Genomic DNA, 19645 nt, shown 5'->3' with positions numbered 1-19645 from the left:
CTATGTTGTCAAGACACATTTACAGTAAAGACCCTGACTCTGAAATTAAAATCATCCAAAGGGGAAAGTTTGTGGTGCATTAGCAGGCAAAACTTAAACAGTGACAGTGCAGTACAGTATCTGATCCTTCAGCTGCAGCGGAAACACTAATACATAACTCATGAGGTGAAGCTGTTGTACCAACAGTTGCATGGCGTATAGCATTATGCTCTAGCCTTTGGGGACACTACATAATGCAGTTATGTGACAAAGCCAGTGCTCGTCAGCCACAGGCTGCTGGCCAGACAGTGAATATGCAGCGAGAAAGTGAGAAGCGTGTTATCTCCTATAGCAACTCATATGCATTCCTCATTATTCATGGTCATCATCTGGCAGGGATGAGCCAGCCAGCGACATGGGGGGGTCCAGGGAGTCCAGGGCGACCAACCCTCAGAGACCCAATGTCTATTCACTCCCCTGGGAGAAAAAAAAATCTTAAAGTCCTTCTATGTGATTAATGATTGGAGCGGGTGGAGAGGACGCTTGCAGCCATAGGTAGCAACAGGAGGATAATCAGTTAATGTCAGCGGAGAAACAGACAAGAACAGTCCCCTGTGTGGAAGGTTGTGAGTGTATGTAAACAAAACAGACGTCACAGATAATGAATGTGTTGGGAGAGGCTGTTTAGGCCATAAATCATCTCACATGGGGTGCCATCATTCCACATAATACACCGCACTGGCCTACAAGTACTACATATGAGCCATGACACTGCCCTGTAGAATACGCCGACGTAAAGAAGCTTGGAACACGCATTGGAAATGGAAAGAACACCCCTGTAGGTCCTCACCACGTGTATGATACAAGCAGCATAAATGCGTTTACTGTTGATCACACTCAGGATTTTTTATATTTATTATGCAAATTTTTACCAAATACTTACTTGGAGTTATTGGATGTTTGGGTTAGCTTTTAGGAGCTACTGGATCTACAGATAGAATAATGCCTTATTAAGGTCTGGCAACCTTTAATTTTGGACTTTTGAACAGCAAAATACGCTTTAGGCCGCTGTCACAGCTGGAACGAGTAGTACAGGATCTCAAACGTCACTAGAATCGTGCAAAACAAGGCGCAAAAGCTTAGGTAGGCCTCACTTCATGAGGTATTGCTTTTGCTTTAGCTCTACGAGCTGCAAGAGGCATGTCCACTCCGAATAAATCTACAATCCACTGTTAATCATGGCGTAGTTAACTGTTACTTAACGCACAGTTAATGCTTAGTGAACGCATCGTTGACAGCTCATAAAAGCATAGCTAACTGCTAACAGACGCATTAGAATGTATGCAATAATCTTAAAGCAGCACAAGCAGCTTAGCTGAGGGTAAACAATGACACTGAAAAAGTTAGATGCTCGTCCCACTAATTGATACATAATAAGCCTCATATAATACTTTGTCATCTTGTTATCTATTAATTCATGCTAATTGGAGTCACTTTGCTCTAAACTTCGCTTTAATTGTTTGAAACTGGGAAAAAAATGATTTTAATATTGTTTTTGGAGTTCTTCATGTTGGCTGTGACAAAGTTAATGGCTCAGATTTGGCAACGTTGCTAATAAAACATCTAAGCACGGCAAAAAGAAGGACGTCTCCTTCAAGTCCTCCTACGTGTCCTTGACAACATTATTAAATGTCTTTTATCACTGCAACATACTCCCACATGCTGCTATTTTCTACCTGCTCACAAACAAAATGATTCACTCTCTCAAATCTACTAAACACAAATATCCTCCTTCACATCAAATACTTTATATCACAAAGCACACACTCCAGATCGATGCACAGATATCTTCTTCACTGCTGCTGCGAAGCAGTAATTCACAGTGGATAAAGGAAATATAATTGGCACAACAGAGACCTCAAAGGTTCAACTCCAGGGTTTTCTTTTGTTTTTTTGTTTTTTTTGTTTTCTTTTCTTTTTGTGCTGAAAAACTACAAATGTATTCAGGACAGATAACCAGGCAGCTGTGGGGTTGATTAAAACCGTGTCAGATTTGATCTGTCTTGTGTCTTGATAAAGTGTGTGTTGCTTCTGTTGTTGTTGTTGTTGTTGTTGTTGTTGTTGATGTTGTGGGCGTGTGTTTTTAGAAGGTAACATTTTCTCTTGGAGGAAAGCGCTGGCATCATGTGAGGTTGTGAAGTGCGCCACGTTCCAGCACTAAACGACTTCATTACTCCAGAATCAAATTTGTCCTAATTGGAGATGGATGTCCTGATTTGTGGCGATGGATTTCTGTGTTCACACCTGTGTGTGTGTGTGTGTGTGTTGTGTTTGTAGAAGATGGGCTGGCAGGATAAATCAATTTCACTATGTAATGAAATCTGAGCGATAAAGTACAAACGACAAAGTTACAGCAAAATAGCTAAACAGCTCTGTTGAAGTCTGAAGGGATTAAAAGATTAAATTCACCTTTCAAGAAGGGAAAAAGTACAACCTTTCACACATGCAAACAACCACAGATACTGTGTGTGTGTGTGTGTGTGTGTGTGTGTGTGTGAGCTCTTCGCCCTTCTACTTGAACTACATCATTTCAAGTCTGTAAAGTCCGCACTCAACAGTCTTGCTTCTCTTCTTTTAATTCTAAGATTTGAGTTTTCAGTTATCATTTCCTGTTAGACCGACCAAATATGGTCAAGGACAAGATTAATGGTATAATATATTCATATACAGACAGAGACACTGTTGCTGCTCTCTTTTTACACACTTTAATTCATCATTTAGTCTTGCAGAAGCGCTGCTGCCCATTACGTAGAAGTGGGAATCATTCATTCGGCCTCGCGCACACGCACACACACACACACACACACACTCATACTAACTTACTAAAACACAAAGGCATCATGAAGCCACATAATATCACATATGCACACACGCACACAAACACACAGCGTAAATGTCAGCGCGGAATTGCAATCTGCTCCTTCCTCGCAGTGTAGCAGGAGCAGCATGATTCAGGAGTGTATTGTCCCAAAGCCAGCTGTGAGAGGCAGATATTAAAAAGGCATCAGGAGAAACAATTTACACACATGCATGAATTAATCTGTGGCTTTGATGCATTTTTAATATCCAAAAGGGGACTCGGCTCTATGAGATCACACAATGTGCTACTCAAGACTAAACCGAAGAGAAACTTTCAATCCTAGAAGCTACGCGACACTGTACTGATGAAGTAGTAGCACTGAAGGCTCCAAAACCACCAGCAGGGTTTGTCCCCATACCCACATTCGTGGACTCGGTCATGTAACTACGCGGTGAGGAGCAGCAGGCGCCCTCACAGCATTCAGGAGTGGCATTTCAAGCTGAATGTGGCTGCAACCTGCTTGCTACACCATCCGATGTTACGTTAATCACATCTATAAGATGAAAAAATCACTTTTGTGACTCTAGTATTGCCATCGCTCCTCAAACTAGATGTTAGCATTTGTCAAACTGGCTACGTGGCTTCGATAGGATATAAATAATGCTCATAAACTGTAATAAAAGACATACTCATACATTAAAGACATAATGAGCTGTTTACCGGCGTGTATTTTAGCTTAGTTGGATGTAATGAGCCCACAGCGCAGTGATAAGTGGCCATGAGGTGAAGAATCCTACCACGGATGCGTTCAGGAATTGATATTAAACCCAAGATATCGGTGAATATTTGAGGGATACGCAGCTTCTAGCTTTCGCATTTTTTTATCTTTGGATCCAACATTCTCCAAAAACAGGATTTTATTTAGTCTCCTGTTTGCATCTGCGATCATTGCCAGAAGAATACAAATGCCAAAGCATGACTATCAAACATGCCGGATGCTTTAATCAACAGTGGAACTCCACAAAACAGAATAAATGTAACTTCTCCTGACTGCACCGTCTGGAATACTCAATTGTGAGTCACGAACTCTTTAGGAACTGCATTATGCATACATAATATATCCCCGCAGCTATGATACGCTCCCTTCAAAAACACATGATCTCAGAACACGGTTACACAAGAGCTTCAAAACACAGCCAGATACCAGAGTGTTCAGTCTCATGGCCTGTTCTCACACTGAAGCGACTGATATGTGAGCACTTGAGATCTGAGGATTTCACAAAGTTCATGGAAAGTTGTGGGAGACAAGGAGAAAAAAAAAAACAACCTCTGTTTTATTTTGACAGGAACGGGGTACTTCCTGGCCCTCCTGTTGGCAGGTTTTTTTGTTTTGTTTTTTTCAGGCTGAAAGAAACGCCACATTATTCATGACACGGTGAGTCAGAGTGGGACATAAACGGGACGGCTTGTACGGCAGGGGAAGTCAACACCAGAGGTTTATCCATCCCCCTCGGCCTCATGCATCTGCCACCATAATTTGTGATAATGACGGTGTCCCAGCAGGGCCACTCTGCGCCGAGTGATTTGAAATTGATTTAGTGCATTAATTACGCTCCCGTTACGCCGGTGTCATGGACAATATTTTACAATTTGATAAGCAAAGACGCACCGTGGGATCATTTTGATGAATTGCAAAGGTTCACTCGTGGCACGCTTTTATGGTCATACCTTTTAATTTAGCGGTAATCACACCCTCCCCCTTCCTAGCTCCACGCCACGGAAGCAGCAGGACTTTAATTTCACCTCTGAGACCTACGCTCTGCACCGTGTCGGCTTTGATCAGGCCACAAAAAAAAAAGCCGGCGTGCAGCTGACCACACACACCAACACACACGCAGGGATTTAATAATCAGACGTGCATGCATGTTTAATGTGTGTACATATCCCAGCATATGTGTGTGTGCATCTATTCTGATACTTTACACCTTCCGCTGTGCTGAAACAACAGCTCTGCAGTGCTGCAGGGTAGAGCCCAGTAATGAGCAGCAGCACAGTCTCAGTCGTACCACCTACCAAACCCCCTGAGGGGGGAGAAGGTACCCAAACATTCCAACTGTGGAGTTTCAACTCCGACTAGAGTCAAGTTCAACAGCAGCACTCCCAAATTCTGATTGTGGCTTGTTTACAGCTTATTAAAAACTTGGAGATGACGCCATCCTTAAACGTTTGCCTCTCGGATTAACAGGAAGGTTGCAGCGCGCTTTCAGAACTTGAAAACTATGAGAAAGATCATTCAGCCCACCAGGCGAAACGCAGACGTAGGCTCAACTCCTCTCAAGTCGTTTGACTTTGGGACTGCTTTAAACTTCAGCAAGTTCCTGATGAGTGGATGTTATTGGTGCAGAGCAAAACCGCAGCGGGCATCATTTTTAGCTTCGACTAACTAGCAAAGTGCAAATGATATTAAAAAAAAACCTACGTGACGCCAAAATAAAGGACGCTGGTTTGATAACATCAAATTTAACTAGCTCCTCTTAGCATAGCTGCAGTCGTGAAATGCTAGCTTGCCGCTAGCATTGTGGGACAGTATTAGATTGCTGCTCGCTGAACCCTTTTTTTTTTCATGAGGAGGGTTTTCTCGTGCTGGCTTTCCTATGAAGACTAATTCATCCTCATTCCTGAGACTGACATTAAACAGAGAGAAACACAAAATTTGGAGAAGAGATGTTCTTGCTGAATTAGGAGAAAGGGCAAAGAAAGAGCGAGACTTACCCTTCGATTCACACCACAAGAAAAAAACTGTTCCGGATGCAAAAAAGCCGATTGACAGATTTGAGTATTTCTGAACATTACAACTCATTCACTGATTCCACTCAAACCTGTACTCAGTCTAGGAGAGAAGTGATATTTGAGTTAGCATACTTTTGGTAGAATCATTGTCCATCCATTTCTGTTTTTAAAAGTGTGTAGCAGAGCATTTTTTCCAACTTTGGAGCTTATTAAGAAATCGCTGCTCCGAGCGAAAGATTGAAATAATGTCACCAGGCATAAACAGTGTATTTTCCTTCTCTTTTCTTGGACTTCTCTATCACCCCACAATTAAGTGGCTGCAAGGTACACCGGGGTAGAGGCTCAGCGCTCTGGTGGGGTGCTGGCTGGCGTGAGCAGGGTGCCAATTTTCCCAACGTTAAGAGCTATAATTATGTGCCAGGCGGCAGTGATGCCGTAACAACCCTCCGTTCCAGGCGACAGGCCCAACCTTTCATAAACTCTTCAGCTGGTTCAGAGGCTAATGAAACTGTACGATTCGCCCGGCTAGCCGCCCCTCTTCAACCAGTGCTGGGGATCACGGTGTCATCATTTGGTGAAGAGGCCTTGTGACAAGCCATTGTGCTGCATGGAGCACAATAGAGTGAAGCATCTACAGAGAGCAGGGACATGGAGTGAGAGAGGCACTTGACCTCTTCGCTGGCCTTGACCTTAACCTCTTCCAGTCCCTCCTGGTAAATAACAGCTTTCTCTGTGAGGGACCGAGTCTGAAACATGTTGGCCGGCGTATCAGTTCACCTGGCTGCAGGTACCCCATCCATTTAGCACGAAGATCTGGCTCAGAGTTATCAAATCTATGCCAGTGTCATTCAAATGAGCCCTCCATGCAGCAGAGAAAAAAAAACGCCTGGCTCTACAGGTCATAATTATGCTGAAGTGTGTTTCTGAAAGCCAATCAGAATCATTGTAGGCGGGGCTAAGCACAGGATGCAGCACTGATACCTTTGCAACATACTCAGGAAATGTTCAGGAAACACGTGTACGTATCCACATTCATTTCAGCGCGTGGATGCTGCTGGCCTGCGAGCCCGCAGTGGCGAATAATCGCCCACTAGCAGGCTCACACCTGTGGTGCTGCTCCGTCCACATGACAGCTGCTAGGTGGCGCTCTTGTCCTGTGGAACCTGAGGTCAAAAGTGTAAGAACAGCTCTCCATTTTTTGGAGACTCTTTGTGTCTTGATGCAACTTAATGGTGCTGACAAGTTTCTTATCAGTTTCATCAGCGGCTGTGATCGTCTCGCAGCTTCTATCTGAACTTTTCCTGTCACACTTTCCAAACTTTGGCAATTTCTCCAAATGACACAGCGACATGATGAAGGCTTATAATGGTCTACCTGTCCTCCTTTGCTAATGAACATTATGATGCAATCTATGGCTTCCTCAAGTGAAATATTATCCAAATAACAGAAACACAGTCTGTTGCGATACTGCTTTTAAACATCACATGACTTGCGACTGATAAACAAAAGTTGGAACGCCTGTGGGAAATATTTGTAGCAACTTTTAAGGCTTCATTAGCGGTCCAGAGAATCGGGAAGTTCAACCCTTTTCATAACTCTGGGACTGTTTCTACCTCTGGCACTCTTGGCACGTTTACTGACCCTTTTGCCACTTAAAGATATCGATTGAACTTGAACTGCTAAAATATCAATAGAAGCTGCGCAAATTAAGATGTTCTACAACTCTAAATGAGTCTTGCTGCGAAGGGCTTTCTCTCTGGCTTGCCAACCAAAGATATTAGGCGACTAAAAATATGATCAACTTACAAATATTAAATCTCAGCCGCTCTCGCTGCCATGACAGTAATCACGCGGCTTTACTGGTTTATTTCGTTGATCAGTATCATGTTTTGCAGCCTGGATTTTCTATTAACAGCACTTTCACTTGCAATTTTCAACTGTGTACAGTATTTTTTTTTTCTTTGTGCACACTGGCATTCATGTTCAACAGGAAATTGCTTTTCCTGCTTCTATATAGTGAGAAGACGAAAGTCTCAAATATTGTATGCTGAAACATTAATACAAAAAAAGCCCAACACATTCAAAGGCCAAGAGGACATGTACGGCTGTACATCATGGATGGCAAACACTGCTGAAAGACATCAGAGGAAAAACAAGTGCGATGGAGTGGAGTTTGGATTACTGCCTTGGAGTAAATTAATAACTCTCAGATAGAGGAGAGCCATCAGACGAGTGCGGAATAATGACGTGGGGAAGCAGTAATCTCTGACGAGCACACTGATCTCAGCAGGTTAGAGCAAGGACGTACAGGAGCGAAATACTGATGAACACACAAAACCATCTCAAAAATGAAACTTTCTCCTCATCTGGGATGAACAATAAGTGTTTATCCTCATTTTGTGTTCCAACTTCACCTTCAGGAACCCAGCAGGACTGATTTCAGCTGCTTTGTGAAGCTGCAGAATCACTTTCATTCGGGGCTGAAACCAGCAAAATGGTCATCGTCTCTTTCTACTTCCTGGCTGTGCCGAGCTGAACTCGCGCAGACATGTTGAACCTCCTTCAAGAAAAAGAAAGAGGAAGGAGGGAGACTTTAGAAATGAATGCCAGTTCCAAACGGCTGCATCACTTCTGTCTCTCTGGGCTGGTGTTCGCCGGAGATAAGCTCGGTAAAGAGTGTCTCTGTCTGCACGGTGACGTCGTGTGTACACCTCGGCGACCGTGCCATTCATCTCTCTGTTGCTGGGAATGTGTGTGTACAGGGATTAAGAATTAAAACACACGCTGCCATTGTGTGTGTGTGTCTTCCTGGCTTTACGGACGGACATCCCCCATCCCTGTGCTCTCAGCTGCAGCTCTGGCACGGCGCCCTGTGTTTTGCAGCTCTCGCCGCCAGATTGATCCGGCTTTAATGAAGAGTCCTTCAGCCTAGGTGACATCATTAGCTGGTTGTGGGCTACTGCGGGCCACTTGGCGCAGCTACTCGCTTCACTTCTGGGAAAATGGGTCATTGTGAGTGACGGACAGAAAGCGGCCAGCGGAGCGGGCCAGCGAACTATACGGAGGGGCGATGCCAGGCAGCGGTGGCGATGCCCTTCAGACACCTGTGCCTGCATTCACTCAACACTTCATCTTTCCAGCAAAAAAGCCTCTAAGGAACCGAGAACTCTTCCTGTCAGGAGTTTTTAGTGGGGCAAGTTTAGTAAGCTGACTCATACGGTTTATTATTGAATCCTACTTTTTTGTTTTTCTTGTAAAAGTCGCGCGGAGAGTAAGAATGACAGTTCAGGTAAGAGAGTCAGTGATTGTGATTGATGAGGAACTTAAAGTAAAACAACCACATGCATAATTCATCATATTTTTTATGATGACCTGAAATTTCGCACGTGGATATGAATATGTCTGCAGACAAGCGTGCCGAGTGTTTGGACTGGAGCTGTGTCTGCTCGCTCCTGCTTTTGGTTAGCTAGGTGTCTTAGCATGCTGGTGGAGACTGTTTGTCTATCTGCTCATGAACACGTTTACATCCACATCCGTATGTGACAAAGTCAACAGTTTGTACCAGTTCCTCTAGAATTTCCATTCCATGGCTGTTAGCTCTCATCAGACGCGGCAACAGAACATTCCTGTAATTTAGCAAAGCGAAACGAAACACTTTTTTTTTTTTTTAAACTGTAAATCCACCCAGCAACTGAGAAGAAGGACGATCATGCGTCAAGTCTTTCTGCTGTCACTCCGGATCGAAAGAAGGAGGGAAGTCAAAGAGATCTGGACCAGTAGAGGCCGCAGAACCATCTCATCTGTAACTGTCAGCATCAGACCAGGAAAAACCAGCACCAGGTCCTCTGGCCTGGCCCTCATTGTCTCCAGCTCCATTTCCCCCTATTTCTACTCCCTCCCTCTCTCTCCCTCTCACACACACACACACACACATACACGCGCGCTTTAGCACCACAGCTGTTTCTGACTTCTCTCACTCCTCCTTTTCACCTACTGTGACTTCCTTCTCTTCATTACTCATTCCTTCTAACCACTCCATCCATTTGTCCCCAAATACTGCAAATGCCTCCAAAACAAACTTGCTGAAAAGCTGTACTGGCCTGTAATAACTTACTTCCACTGCACTCAAAGTTTTCACAGCGTAAATTATTCAAGTGTTCGCCATCATAGGACAACATTACCAGCCCAAGAATCAGGGTGGAGTCTCTTATCTTGTGTGACAAATAGGATAATTGCTACAGGGTTGCCATGGAAACCACATCACTCCAGAGCCCTGACCTCCCTCACATCCACTTAACAATCCCCCAGATGCCAAATTGTTTCCCTAATGATGCCGGGCCTAATGGGACTGTTTATAGTATTCATTTTATAGCACTGGCCCAGTAATTAGACTACACCTCACTTCATTAAACAGCAGGGGAGGAGGGGGGAGGCGGGGTGCAGGCGCCGAGTGGCACGTACAGTATTCACACAATAGCACAAGTGAATCTTAAAAGACTGCTGATGATGGAGGGCCCACACACACACACACACACACACACACACACACACACACACACACACACACACACAGAGAGCCACTAAAGAGCAAAGCAAGTACTGTGTTCAGCTAGAATGGCCATTACATTGTACACACTTTGCTTGAAGAGTCTCTCTCTCTCTCTCACTCACACACACACACATAAACTTTCATGGTAATTCACACTAGTGCCTCGTGTCATTAGCTCCATTGTAGTGTTGCGGAGTAGCGGCGACGGGCTTCAGTCACCACCCAAGGTTTCCTCCTGTAATAGCGTCTGGATTCTGCCTCATCAGCTGCCCGAATGCAAATCTTGAAGCTCAGCCTGCTGTGTTTAGAAGCACTGCAACCAAATCTCCACAGTTGCTCCAGGAAGCAACTCCAGAACCTTATTCCAACCGCCACGCAGACTAGAAGCTGCTGCAAAATGAGGGAAAGTAAGATTGTCTGTTTTCATGTGTGTGCATACAAAACAGATGCAGCAGTCGTACGAGTAGCCTGAGGCCGCAAATCAAGGAAAACAGGGCGGGAAGAGAGAGGAGCCTCTAATTTCCAACTGTCTTTGAGGCCTGCGACTGAGAAGCAGCAGGATACGATTCAGAGATAGTAAAGCAAGTTTTTAAGAGCTGCACGCTGGAGCGAGGCTAGCAGGTTTCCCCTGTGCAACCTAGTTGGCTATGCTTCGCTGTCCCTGGTCCTGAACCGCCTGCCAACCTCATGACGCAGCAGCTTTGTTGGCTCTGTCCGCGGTGCTGAAACCTTCCATGCTCGCAGCGGTTCAGGCTGCTGTTCTCACGTCTCTGTCCGCGGTGCTGAAACACTGCCACCGCTCTGTGACAGTGTCTCGTCTCTCGCCGGGCCTCTATCCACGGTGCTGATACAGGAAATGGTTTCTACCGACTGGCTTTCCGTGTGTGTGCATGCATGAGATGGATCCGGGATCATACCTTGAGGAAGGAGAGGTTGCGGTTTCGATCGATGCTGGTGATCTCCAAATTACCCATGACTACTTCGCAGTTCTCGTAGAGCTTCTTCAGGGTGCGGTACTGCTGGTCCAGGTCCGACAGGGTGCTCAACTTGTTCTCGGTGCCAGGACAAACTGGAGACAAAAAAAGAAAACACTTTACAGGTTATAAGAAGTTCTTAAAAAGAATTTGGAGATTTATATTAAAACATTTGAAGCAGAATAAAATCCCTACGGGGAGCGTAAAATGCAAAGGAAGTAATTTGGTTAAAAAAAACATCAATAAAGAAAGTACAATTAAATGTTTTTCTACTACAGCTTATTACTGAAAGGTCAGCCAACCATCGAACCAAAGCTAAATTACATTTTTTCCAGCGTTAAAATAAAATAAATCTCTTTCCCCCTGAGCTTTCCTCGGGTTTCAATCTCACAACACTTGCCCAGAAATCTCAGATTTTTTTGGATTGTATTTTCTGAGGTTTTAATGGAAAAGAAGGAAAAAAAGAAGAAGGTCTGTAGATGCATGGTTCAATGGCTGCAGTAGAGTTCTGCCAAAAAGACAGAGAATGTCGGAATCAGCCAGATAATGAATAGAGAGAAAGAGGAGAAAAGAACGAGAAACATTAGGGAGGAGAGAAAATGGTTGTGTGAATGGGATTACAGACAGAAAGGGAAGTAATAAAAAAGGAAGCAATGAAGGACAAAGGAGGAGGGAGCAGGTCGGGAGATTACATGAAGGGCTAGGAAAAAGGGAAAAAGAGGGCGAGACCCTCGACAATGAAGGAGGTGAAACCTGGGGGGGGGGGGGGGGGGGGGGCAACCGGGGGTGAGAGGGGAGGGTTTGGTTCCTCCCAGGCCGTGACCAACAGTCTGGCTCCGGCTCTGGCACACGTTCAATCAAAGATATTCAAATTGCATTGGTTGACCTTTAAGGGGGTGTAGGTTGAGTGTGTGTGTGCGTGGGGGGGGGGTTCACTTAGAGGCTCAGCAGACTTTGGAGATTCTGTAGCAAGCGGCTCTGTTCGATATAAACAACACACACACACACACACACACACACACACACGTCTCTCACATGTCTGACAGCTTCCCTCAGGCTCTAATGGCGCTGACAACTACATCACATGTATACAGAAGCTCCAGGAGCTAATTCAGCGACGTTCTACATTCTAGTCAGGCATGAAGACGGACAGCTGGGGGCGTAAATAAAGACGGTGCAGGACCTTGTCGGTGGTACAAACTGGGTGGATTTTATTTGGTGTCCTGGCTTGTCAGGAAAAATCCCTTCCAGCGGACTTCAAAATAAAACCAGCAGCGGTGAATTATTATTATTATTATTATTATTATTATTATTATTATTATCCTGTTTTTTTTTTTATTCAGAGCTGGCGTTGAGTTTTATCCTGGAATATTCCACGTGAAAATCAAGTACTTCTGATTGTAGCGTGTTGTTTGCATGACTTCCTCTCCCCACTCCTGGTTTTGCTAGTATTACCTTGTATTACATGTACTCTCACTCACTTACACGAAGGAGGCAGGACCTTCTTGTAACTACAAACACAACTACGCCTCACACTTGACGACATCACCTCCTCATCCAACATTCAATCCATTTCAGACCTGCTCCACAATCACACACCAGAACCAAGTGTGTGTGTGTGTGTGTGTGTGTGTGTGTGTGTGTGTGTTGGGGGGGGGGGGGGTCTTTAATTCTAATTTGAATTCATTTCCAGAGCTTTTGAGCTCCTTGCAAAGTGCTGGATGAATGAAAGGGGTTATCATTCTGATTATTACAGTCAAGCAGCCTCGGGAAGTCCCCCACACGGTGCCGTATCACCACATCAGGCCCAGGGTGTCCTCGCCGCCGCCGCGTCCATTGATCGTGGTCCAACTGGTACCTCCAGACAGGAGAAGGGACTTTTGTTTGTTTCGAGAGCAGATTCAAAAATAAAAGCCAACTGTCAGGGAACAAACGTCGGTGGCGTTGGACGAACGCAGCAGCTACTCGCTTTCACCCGTTCAACACTCCCTCCATCGCTGCCAGCGTTCCCACCCGTCAGTCAGCCTCGCCAGTCCTGCCACCATCTGCTCCATTCAGCTGCCACCATTAGCACAGGCACAACTGGACGTGTGTGTGTGTGTGGGGCACCGGAAGACTGCGTTCAGCTTTACTTAAAGATTGATGTTTTTCACTTGTTATTTTTTTGGTAGTTCTTTTGAAGTAAAGCTGCTTATGGCTTTAAATCAGGTCTCCTCAACAGTTTCTCCTCCAAGATCCACCAATTACAGAAAAGATAGAAAGAAAATAAAGAACACACACATTTAATATTTCTTTGATTACTGATTTCAGGAACTTTTATCTGCGATGTGTTCGTGGTTGGTTTGCCAAACTGAACGTCTCCCATTGATGCTTGAAGATGGATTTTACACAATTATCTTTTTAATTTGGTACTTTTGTTTTTGGCAATAATTTTACAACAGATCTGGCCAATATCAACTCATGCCAATTTTAATTGAAACTAAGCTGATTGATATTCACATTTTCTATGTATTTGAAGACACTGCTAAACATTGCAAATTGGATGAATTCATTTCTGAATCAACTGGGGGGAAAAAACAAACCCAAAATGACATGCTTGTCACTTTGAAAGATGGGACCAGAGCAAGACTGGGTAGAAAAATAACAATCCTGGCCATCGGACCACAGCCGTAACAAACATTCCATTTAATCTCCAATATAACCACCATATTTTCGGATGAATTACCTCTGGACCCAGTGGATTAACTTCATACACCTGCTCTAAGAGGCAGATATTATACATTTACCCCCATATCGACATCCTCCACACCCAAGCAGAAGAAATCAAGAAAGAGGGATAAAACAGTGGACGAGTGCACAGTTGAACTTGCCCCTACATTGAACAACATTGAGAGCTCATAAACTCCCATATTGCTTTATGGATCGTTGGCTCTGCAAAGATTAGCGCTCTTCGTCTGCTTGGTGCTCCTCCATATTGCTGCTGCTGCTGCCGCCGCCGGCACAAAATGGCAGTGAGGGGACCTGAGCGACGGTGATAAATGAGATTTGCTGACCACATCCACTGATGACTTATCAGATGGAACGACTGGTTACAAAGGAAGTGTCTGTGAGGGTATAAAATTGGTCCGATCAATAACTCCCCCTGTGTGTGTGTGTGTGTGTGTTAAAAAGGTTAGCGAGTGTGTTTGTAATAATCTGTTATTGTGAGCCACTTGTGTGAGTTTACGTCTGCGTGTTCAGGTGGTGATAACAGATCAGGGGAGAGCTACATAGTGAGGAGAAAACAGCTCTCAAAAAGCCAATATCAGCTAACACACACACACACACACACACACACACACACACACACACACACACACACACACACACAGAATCATTCAGGTTGGGTAAGCAAGGTGGAGCTAGGAAATTGAAGACCATGAGAGAGAGAAAGAGAGACACAATCTTGCATTTGTGAGAGTGAGAGTGACGCCTGCGAGCATTAGCATTCACATCCACAGGCTCTACTGTAAATGCTCTCATTCCAGAGGTGTCCAGGTCCATCGACTCCACTTTCCCCTCATTTCTTTTTCTCAGCTCCTCTTTCTTTCTCAGGTGAGGTGAGAAAGTAAGAAAAGGGGAGGAAAAAAAGGAAGGCGAGGCACGACATGAACGTGGGAAATCCGTTCAGTTCTTCCTCTGTTGTTTTAGGGTTGAATGATCCCGGGGGGGTGGATGAGGGGCAGCTGGACTTGGGTGGAGAAAAGCTTTCATCCAATGAGCCAAAATGGTTGAGAGGTGTCCTGCCTGTGTGTGTGTGTGTGTGTTGGGGGGGGGGGGGGTTCTTGAACAAGTCCATTAGGAACCTTACCATCCTCCTCAAAACAGCGTCAATGAATTTGAAGAGTTCACAAAATGCGCTGAAGAAGGTCTCCAATCGTTTGAGCAACGCTTGCAGCGAAGGTGAAACCCATGCAAACGCTTCAAACGGACCATTTTACCGCCCCTCCACTGCTCGTACAGCAAGCGTTTAATATTCAAATTCCACTATGGATGCTGTCCAGCGTTTATGATGCCGTGAGAGAGCTGCTGCAGACCTTCACCACCGCGACAAGCCTGCCTGCGACCGCAACATCAATATTTGATGCGTCTCCGTTTGTTTAGGGACAGAACCGCTTGGTCACAGGGAGATCAAGGTCACGCTCCAACAACTGGAGTCAAGCCCCTCAGGTTGAAGCGACGCACAACTTCAGACGCTCGCTTCTGACAGGCGGCTTAACTCTCTTTAAACGCGACCTCATGACGCAAGCTCCGCAAAAATGAAACCAAAAGAAGAAGAGAGGCGGAGAGACGAACGCAGTGGAGGCAGAAATAGAGAGAATGTTGTGTGGTACAATTCTTGGCCATTTCGACACCCTCGCAGGATCCAGCTGTGCAGAAACAAGGCTCTTGATGCCTAAATGGCTCCAGCAGAGCCTCAACTTCCTGATTCCCTTTGATGACAGCTGAGTCTTTAGAACTAAACCATAATGGCCTGTAATCAAAGGAGGGCAATAATTTAACACGCTGTGCTTAATACATGGATTTAACATACAACACACATATACCTCCAAGCTGCTTTTCTAACACTGAAAATAATCTCCCTCAATGGAATTACAACTTAATCCTGTCATCCCGGAGCAGACGGAACAATGAGGGAGCCACCTTGTTTTATTTTTCTTTTTTTCGATTAATTCGCGGCAGGTACATGCAGAGAAACGTACTCAGGCTTGTAGAGAACTGTTCCTCATCCAGCGAGTGAGAGACCCAGGCAGTCACTTGCCTCCTCACTTATTCTCACTGACATATCGAACCACGCTTGTTCTCATTTCTCACCCCGTCTCTGCTACTTCAAATGTAACCCCCCCACACACACACACACACACACACACACACACACACACCAGTTTCTTTGGTTTTTACTCTCCGTCCTTCTCTCTTATCAGGTTTCTGTCCCCTGTTGCAGTTTAAAGCTCAGGCTTGACTGGTTTTACCATCCCTTTATTCTCTCCATCATCACAAAATATATTTACGGCCCAAAAAAAACATCATATACTCCAGAGGTCGGACCTTCCTCGTCTTCTATTTCTGTCGTCAGATTAAAAGCAAACCCGAGATGAAGAAAAATATACCATTAAAAAAGTGGGGAAAGGTGACAACCTCTGGATTTGGAGCGGTAATAGCTGACTGAGTGGGCAGCTGCAGGGGTCAGCGGAGCAACATGAACACACAGTTAGTACAACGCTGCAGGTTCAAAGCCGCGACACAAGGTCACCGCTCCATTCACTGGTTACTGGTGAGCTTTCAGCAGAGAAACGTGACATTTTCCACTTCAATTTTTCATAAACGCAAGGGACTCAACTCCTTTATGATACTCATTTTACAAGAACAAGGTATCACATGTCCACTCAACGCTTGGGGGCGATTAATTACGCGAGCACAGAGGGCAAAGATCCAAACTCAGCTCTGTCTGGGGAAAAAACAACAACAACAACAAAACGAGCAGACCGAAGCAAAACTCTGCAGTGATGTATTATCTACTTAAACCCCTCAGCGGATTTACTAAGATGTTTGCTAAAAGTCTGTCTGATTGTGTTCCAGCAAGAGGGTGTGGAGCAACAGAAGTCTTGTGAGCCGTCAGCGTGGGTTTGAAATTTGTCACGGTCACACAAAAAAACGGACGACTGCAACGCAAGGACGAGTGCCGCCGTGACGCCTTCCATATTTGAAGGGTAAACCACTTGGTTCTTACAACTTTATTCAGTTTTATTCTTCTGGCTTCAGGACAGCCGAATCAAATCAATAAGTTCATTGAAGAAAACCCGAGACTAAAAGTATTTGTTTTTCCCACCATTGTTCAGAGGATGACCTCACTGTAGGGGAAATCAAATGTAGTGCTTTCTAAGTCAGCTTCAATAAAATCCCAAATTCCTCCTCCGACTTCAGCATTATTGATTGGATCGGTGTGCACCAGAGACTAAATAGAAAACGATTAAGTTGAGCGTCTTCCTTCTGGAGACAGCGAGGAGTTTTATCTAGTTTATTTGTAATTTATTATTAAAAAAAAGATCGCTTCAAGGAAGATGCAAACATTTTAGCAAATTTACAAAACATCCATCTGCCCAGAGACAGACCAGAAGATGGAGACCCTTCCCTCTACTGGGCTACATTCAGGAGCCATGCTAGTTAGCTTAGCACAGTGAATGGTAGTGGGTGGGAAGTGTTAGCATTCTGGATCTACTTTCTAGACTGGGTGCAGCACCTCAGATCTGTACAAAGATCCTGAATAGCAACACTTGGGATGCTAAAACTTACCACTGACTAGCAAACAATGTGCTACGCTAACTAGCATGGGTCTCAGCTCCTGACACACCACAAATAAGAGGGGGTGGGATCTAAGTCTTCTCGTCTGGAGACGATGGACAATAAACATTTTTTTTTAAAGTGGGCGTGTTCAGTCCAAAGTTTGGGTGTGGCCTGATGACGTAAGACCCCAAACATTCCAGACAGCAGAAGAAGAAGTAGAGGTTTGCCACTCGTCTCTCCACAGAAGAACATTTGACTTGCCAGTCATTTCGCTCTCGTGTGCCGACCGGCAGACGACTGCTTGATGAGTTGTTTTCAGCACAATAAAACCAAATCAAACAAAACACCTGAGGCACAAATAGACTTTGGAGGAGAGCCGAGCAAAGGCAGCAACCCGCCTCTTCTTACATTCTGTTTTCTTTTCTTTGGCAGTTGTGAAACCCGGCGGAAAGTAGTGCGGTAAAAGAAAAATTTAAAAAAGCTCCAGCCAGAATCCTTCTCAGGGCGAGCGGTCACATGATCTGTCCAGCGTGCACCTCTACTCACGTCTAGAAATGTTTAATCAACTTTCGGATATGAATATTTAATTTAAAATCCTTTTTAAAAAAAAAACCACACACACACACACGCGCGCACACACACCTGGTTTCAAACAAGAGCCACATCAGTGGGGGATATCAGCAGAGCCACCTCCCTCCACACCTCCACCACCACCACCACCCTCCTCCTCTCTGCCACACCTGCTGACGGTGCAGCCACACGGCTTATCAGCGCTCACACCGGCTTAGAGGAGAAACTTTCATTCCGAAATGAGACGGAAAAAAGAAAAAGTAGCCGCTCTAATGAAATGACTGATAGTGGAAATTAAACCTTTTACAGGAGAGCAGTTGGCCCCTGGTTAATAGAATGGTAAAACTTTAAAAGATAGTTAACAATCACATTTATGATATTATATATGAGCTTTTTAGTGCATTTAGTTGCCGATGATAGACAAAACTCTTCAACTTTGAATACTGGGGGTCAGTGTGACCCCGTTGCAAGTATTTTATTTTGTATTTTTTTACGTGCTGAAGTTCATATTATTTCAGTTTTTTTTAGTGTGGCTGAATTCATTTCGTTGGTTAATATCCGGACTAATCCTCTCTAAAAATACAAATCACTTTTTCTTTTGATACAGTGGAATATGCAAGAAAAAAAAGAAGGATGAATGGAGAGTGGCAACACTTACGCAGTGTTTCCAAAGTGGCGAGTACTCGTGATGAGTGGATTCCTACTTTCTAAATCCAATCCAAGTGATGCTTAAAGAGACGTTCACGTCATCCAGCCAAACTCTCCTTCCCTTGCCTGAGCTACGATCCTACGATGAACGTTTTGCTCACTGGACTGGACTTGACGTGTCCTTGAGGTCCGAACTGGCGAGGTCTCTCTGAAGAACTTCTGAGCTTAAAACTCACCGATGAACCAAAGTTAGGCCGGGGACTAACATTTAGGTTCAGTTTGGACTCATCTGTTAGACCGTGTTGCTTGTTTCCAGTTTCAAAAGCCACAACTATCCGATAAAGTTAACTAAACGGACTCAAACCATTTTAACCAAGTGTTTTTGCACCTAAAACAGCCATTCTATCATTGACAGGTGTCAGAAATGAGGTCCTCTCGCGCTGTGGAGGTCATCTGACTGATCTGTTGAGAGCTTAGAACGTTAAACTTGAACATTCTGAAGAGGCTGTCGCTGCGTCAAACCTCCGCACCCGATGACAGCGGATAATAGGCGCCGATCACAACCAGCTGACTGCACCAGAGGTGCAGAACTGTCAACATGGAGTCTGAAAAAGTAAGTTGGAAGGAGGAGCCTGACGTGATGCTCAGTGACAGAGCAGGCGCCTCCACGTAAGAAGAGTTTTCATTACTCCTTCCTCGCGAGGGCGTCCCCAACTCACCGCAAAGTTTGCTTGAAATTGTCCCTGACATCTCCGGGCAGCTGATCTGGCACCAGCGGGAGTTCAGAGCCATCAATCATCTCTCGGCAGGGTCTCCTCTCCTTCATGCTCACCGACTGCCCCCTGTAGCTCCTCGCTCCACACTCCTTTGTCCTTCTCTGATTTATCTAACCTTTTCCTTCTCCTCTCCTCTTTTTCACCACTCATCTTTCTTACATTTCTATCCTCCTTC

The 19645-nt window shown here is 44.8% G+C and overlaps 1 protein-coding gene across 4 annotated transcripts in view; it reads right to left on the bottom strand.

The window, feature by feature from the left end:
- Positions 1–19645, bottom strand: part of LOC147272765 (receptor tyrosine-protein kinase erbB-4-like) — a 202702-nt gene that overhangs the window by 84381 nt on the left and 98676 nt on the right. For all 4 annotated transcript variants that reach the window (XM_086200933.1, XM_086200942.1, XM_086200934.1 and 1 more), the window contains one exon: positions 11096–11247. In XM_086200933.1, coding sequence (XP_086057059.1) covers positions 11096–11247 — 152 coding nt within the window. The remainder of the gene's footprint in view (positions 1–11095; positions 11248–19645) is intronic.

The sequence above is a fragment of the Aulostomus chinensis genome, chromosome 1 (genome assembly GCF_037954235.1).
Source record: "Aulostomus chinensis isolate RoL2024-O1b breed Wild chromosome 1, RoL_Achi_v1.0, whole genome shotgun sequence".
Classification (NCBI taxonomy): Eukaryota; Metazoa; Chordata; class Actinopteri; order Syngnathiformes; family Aulostomidae; genus Aulostomus; species Aulostomus chinensis.
The sequence above is the reverse complement of the archived record's forward strand: the minus strand, read 5'-3'. Positions and strand labels throughout refer to the sequence as shown.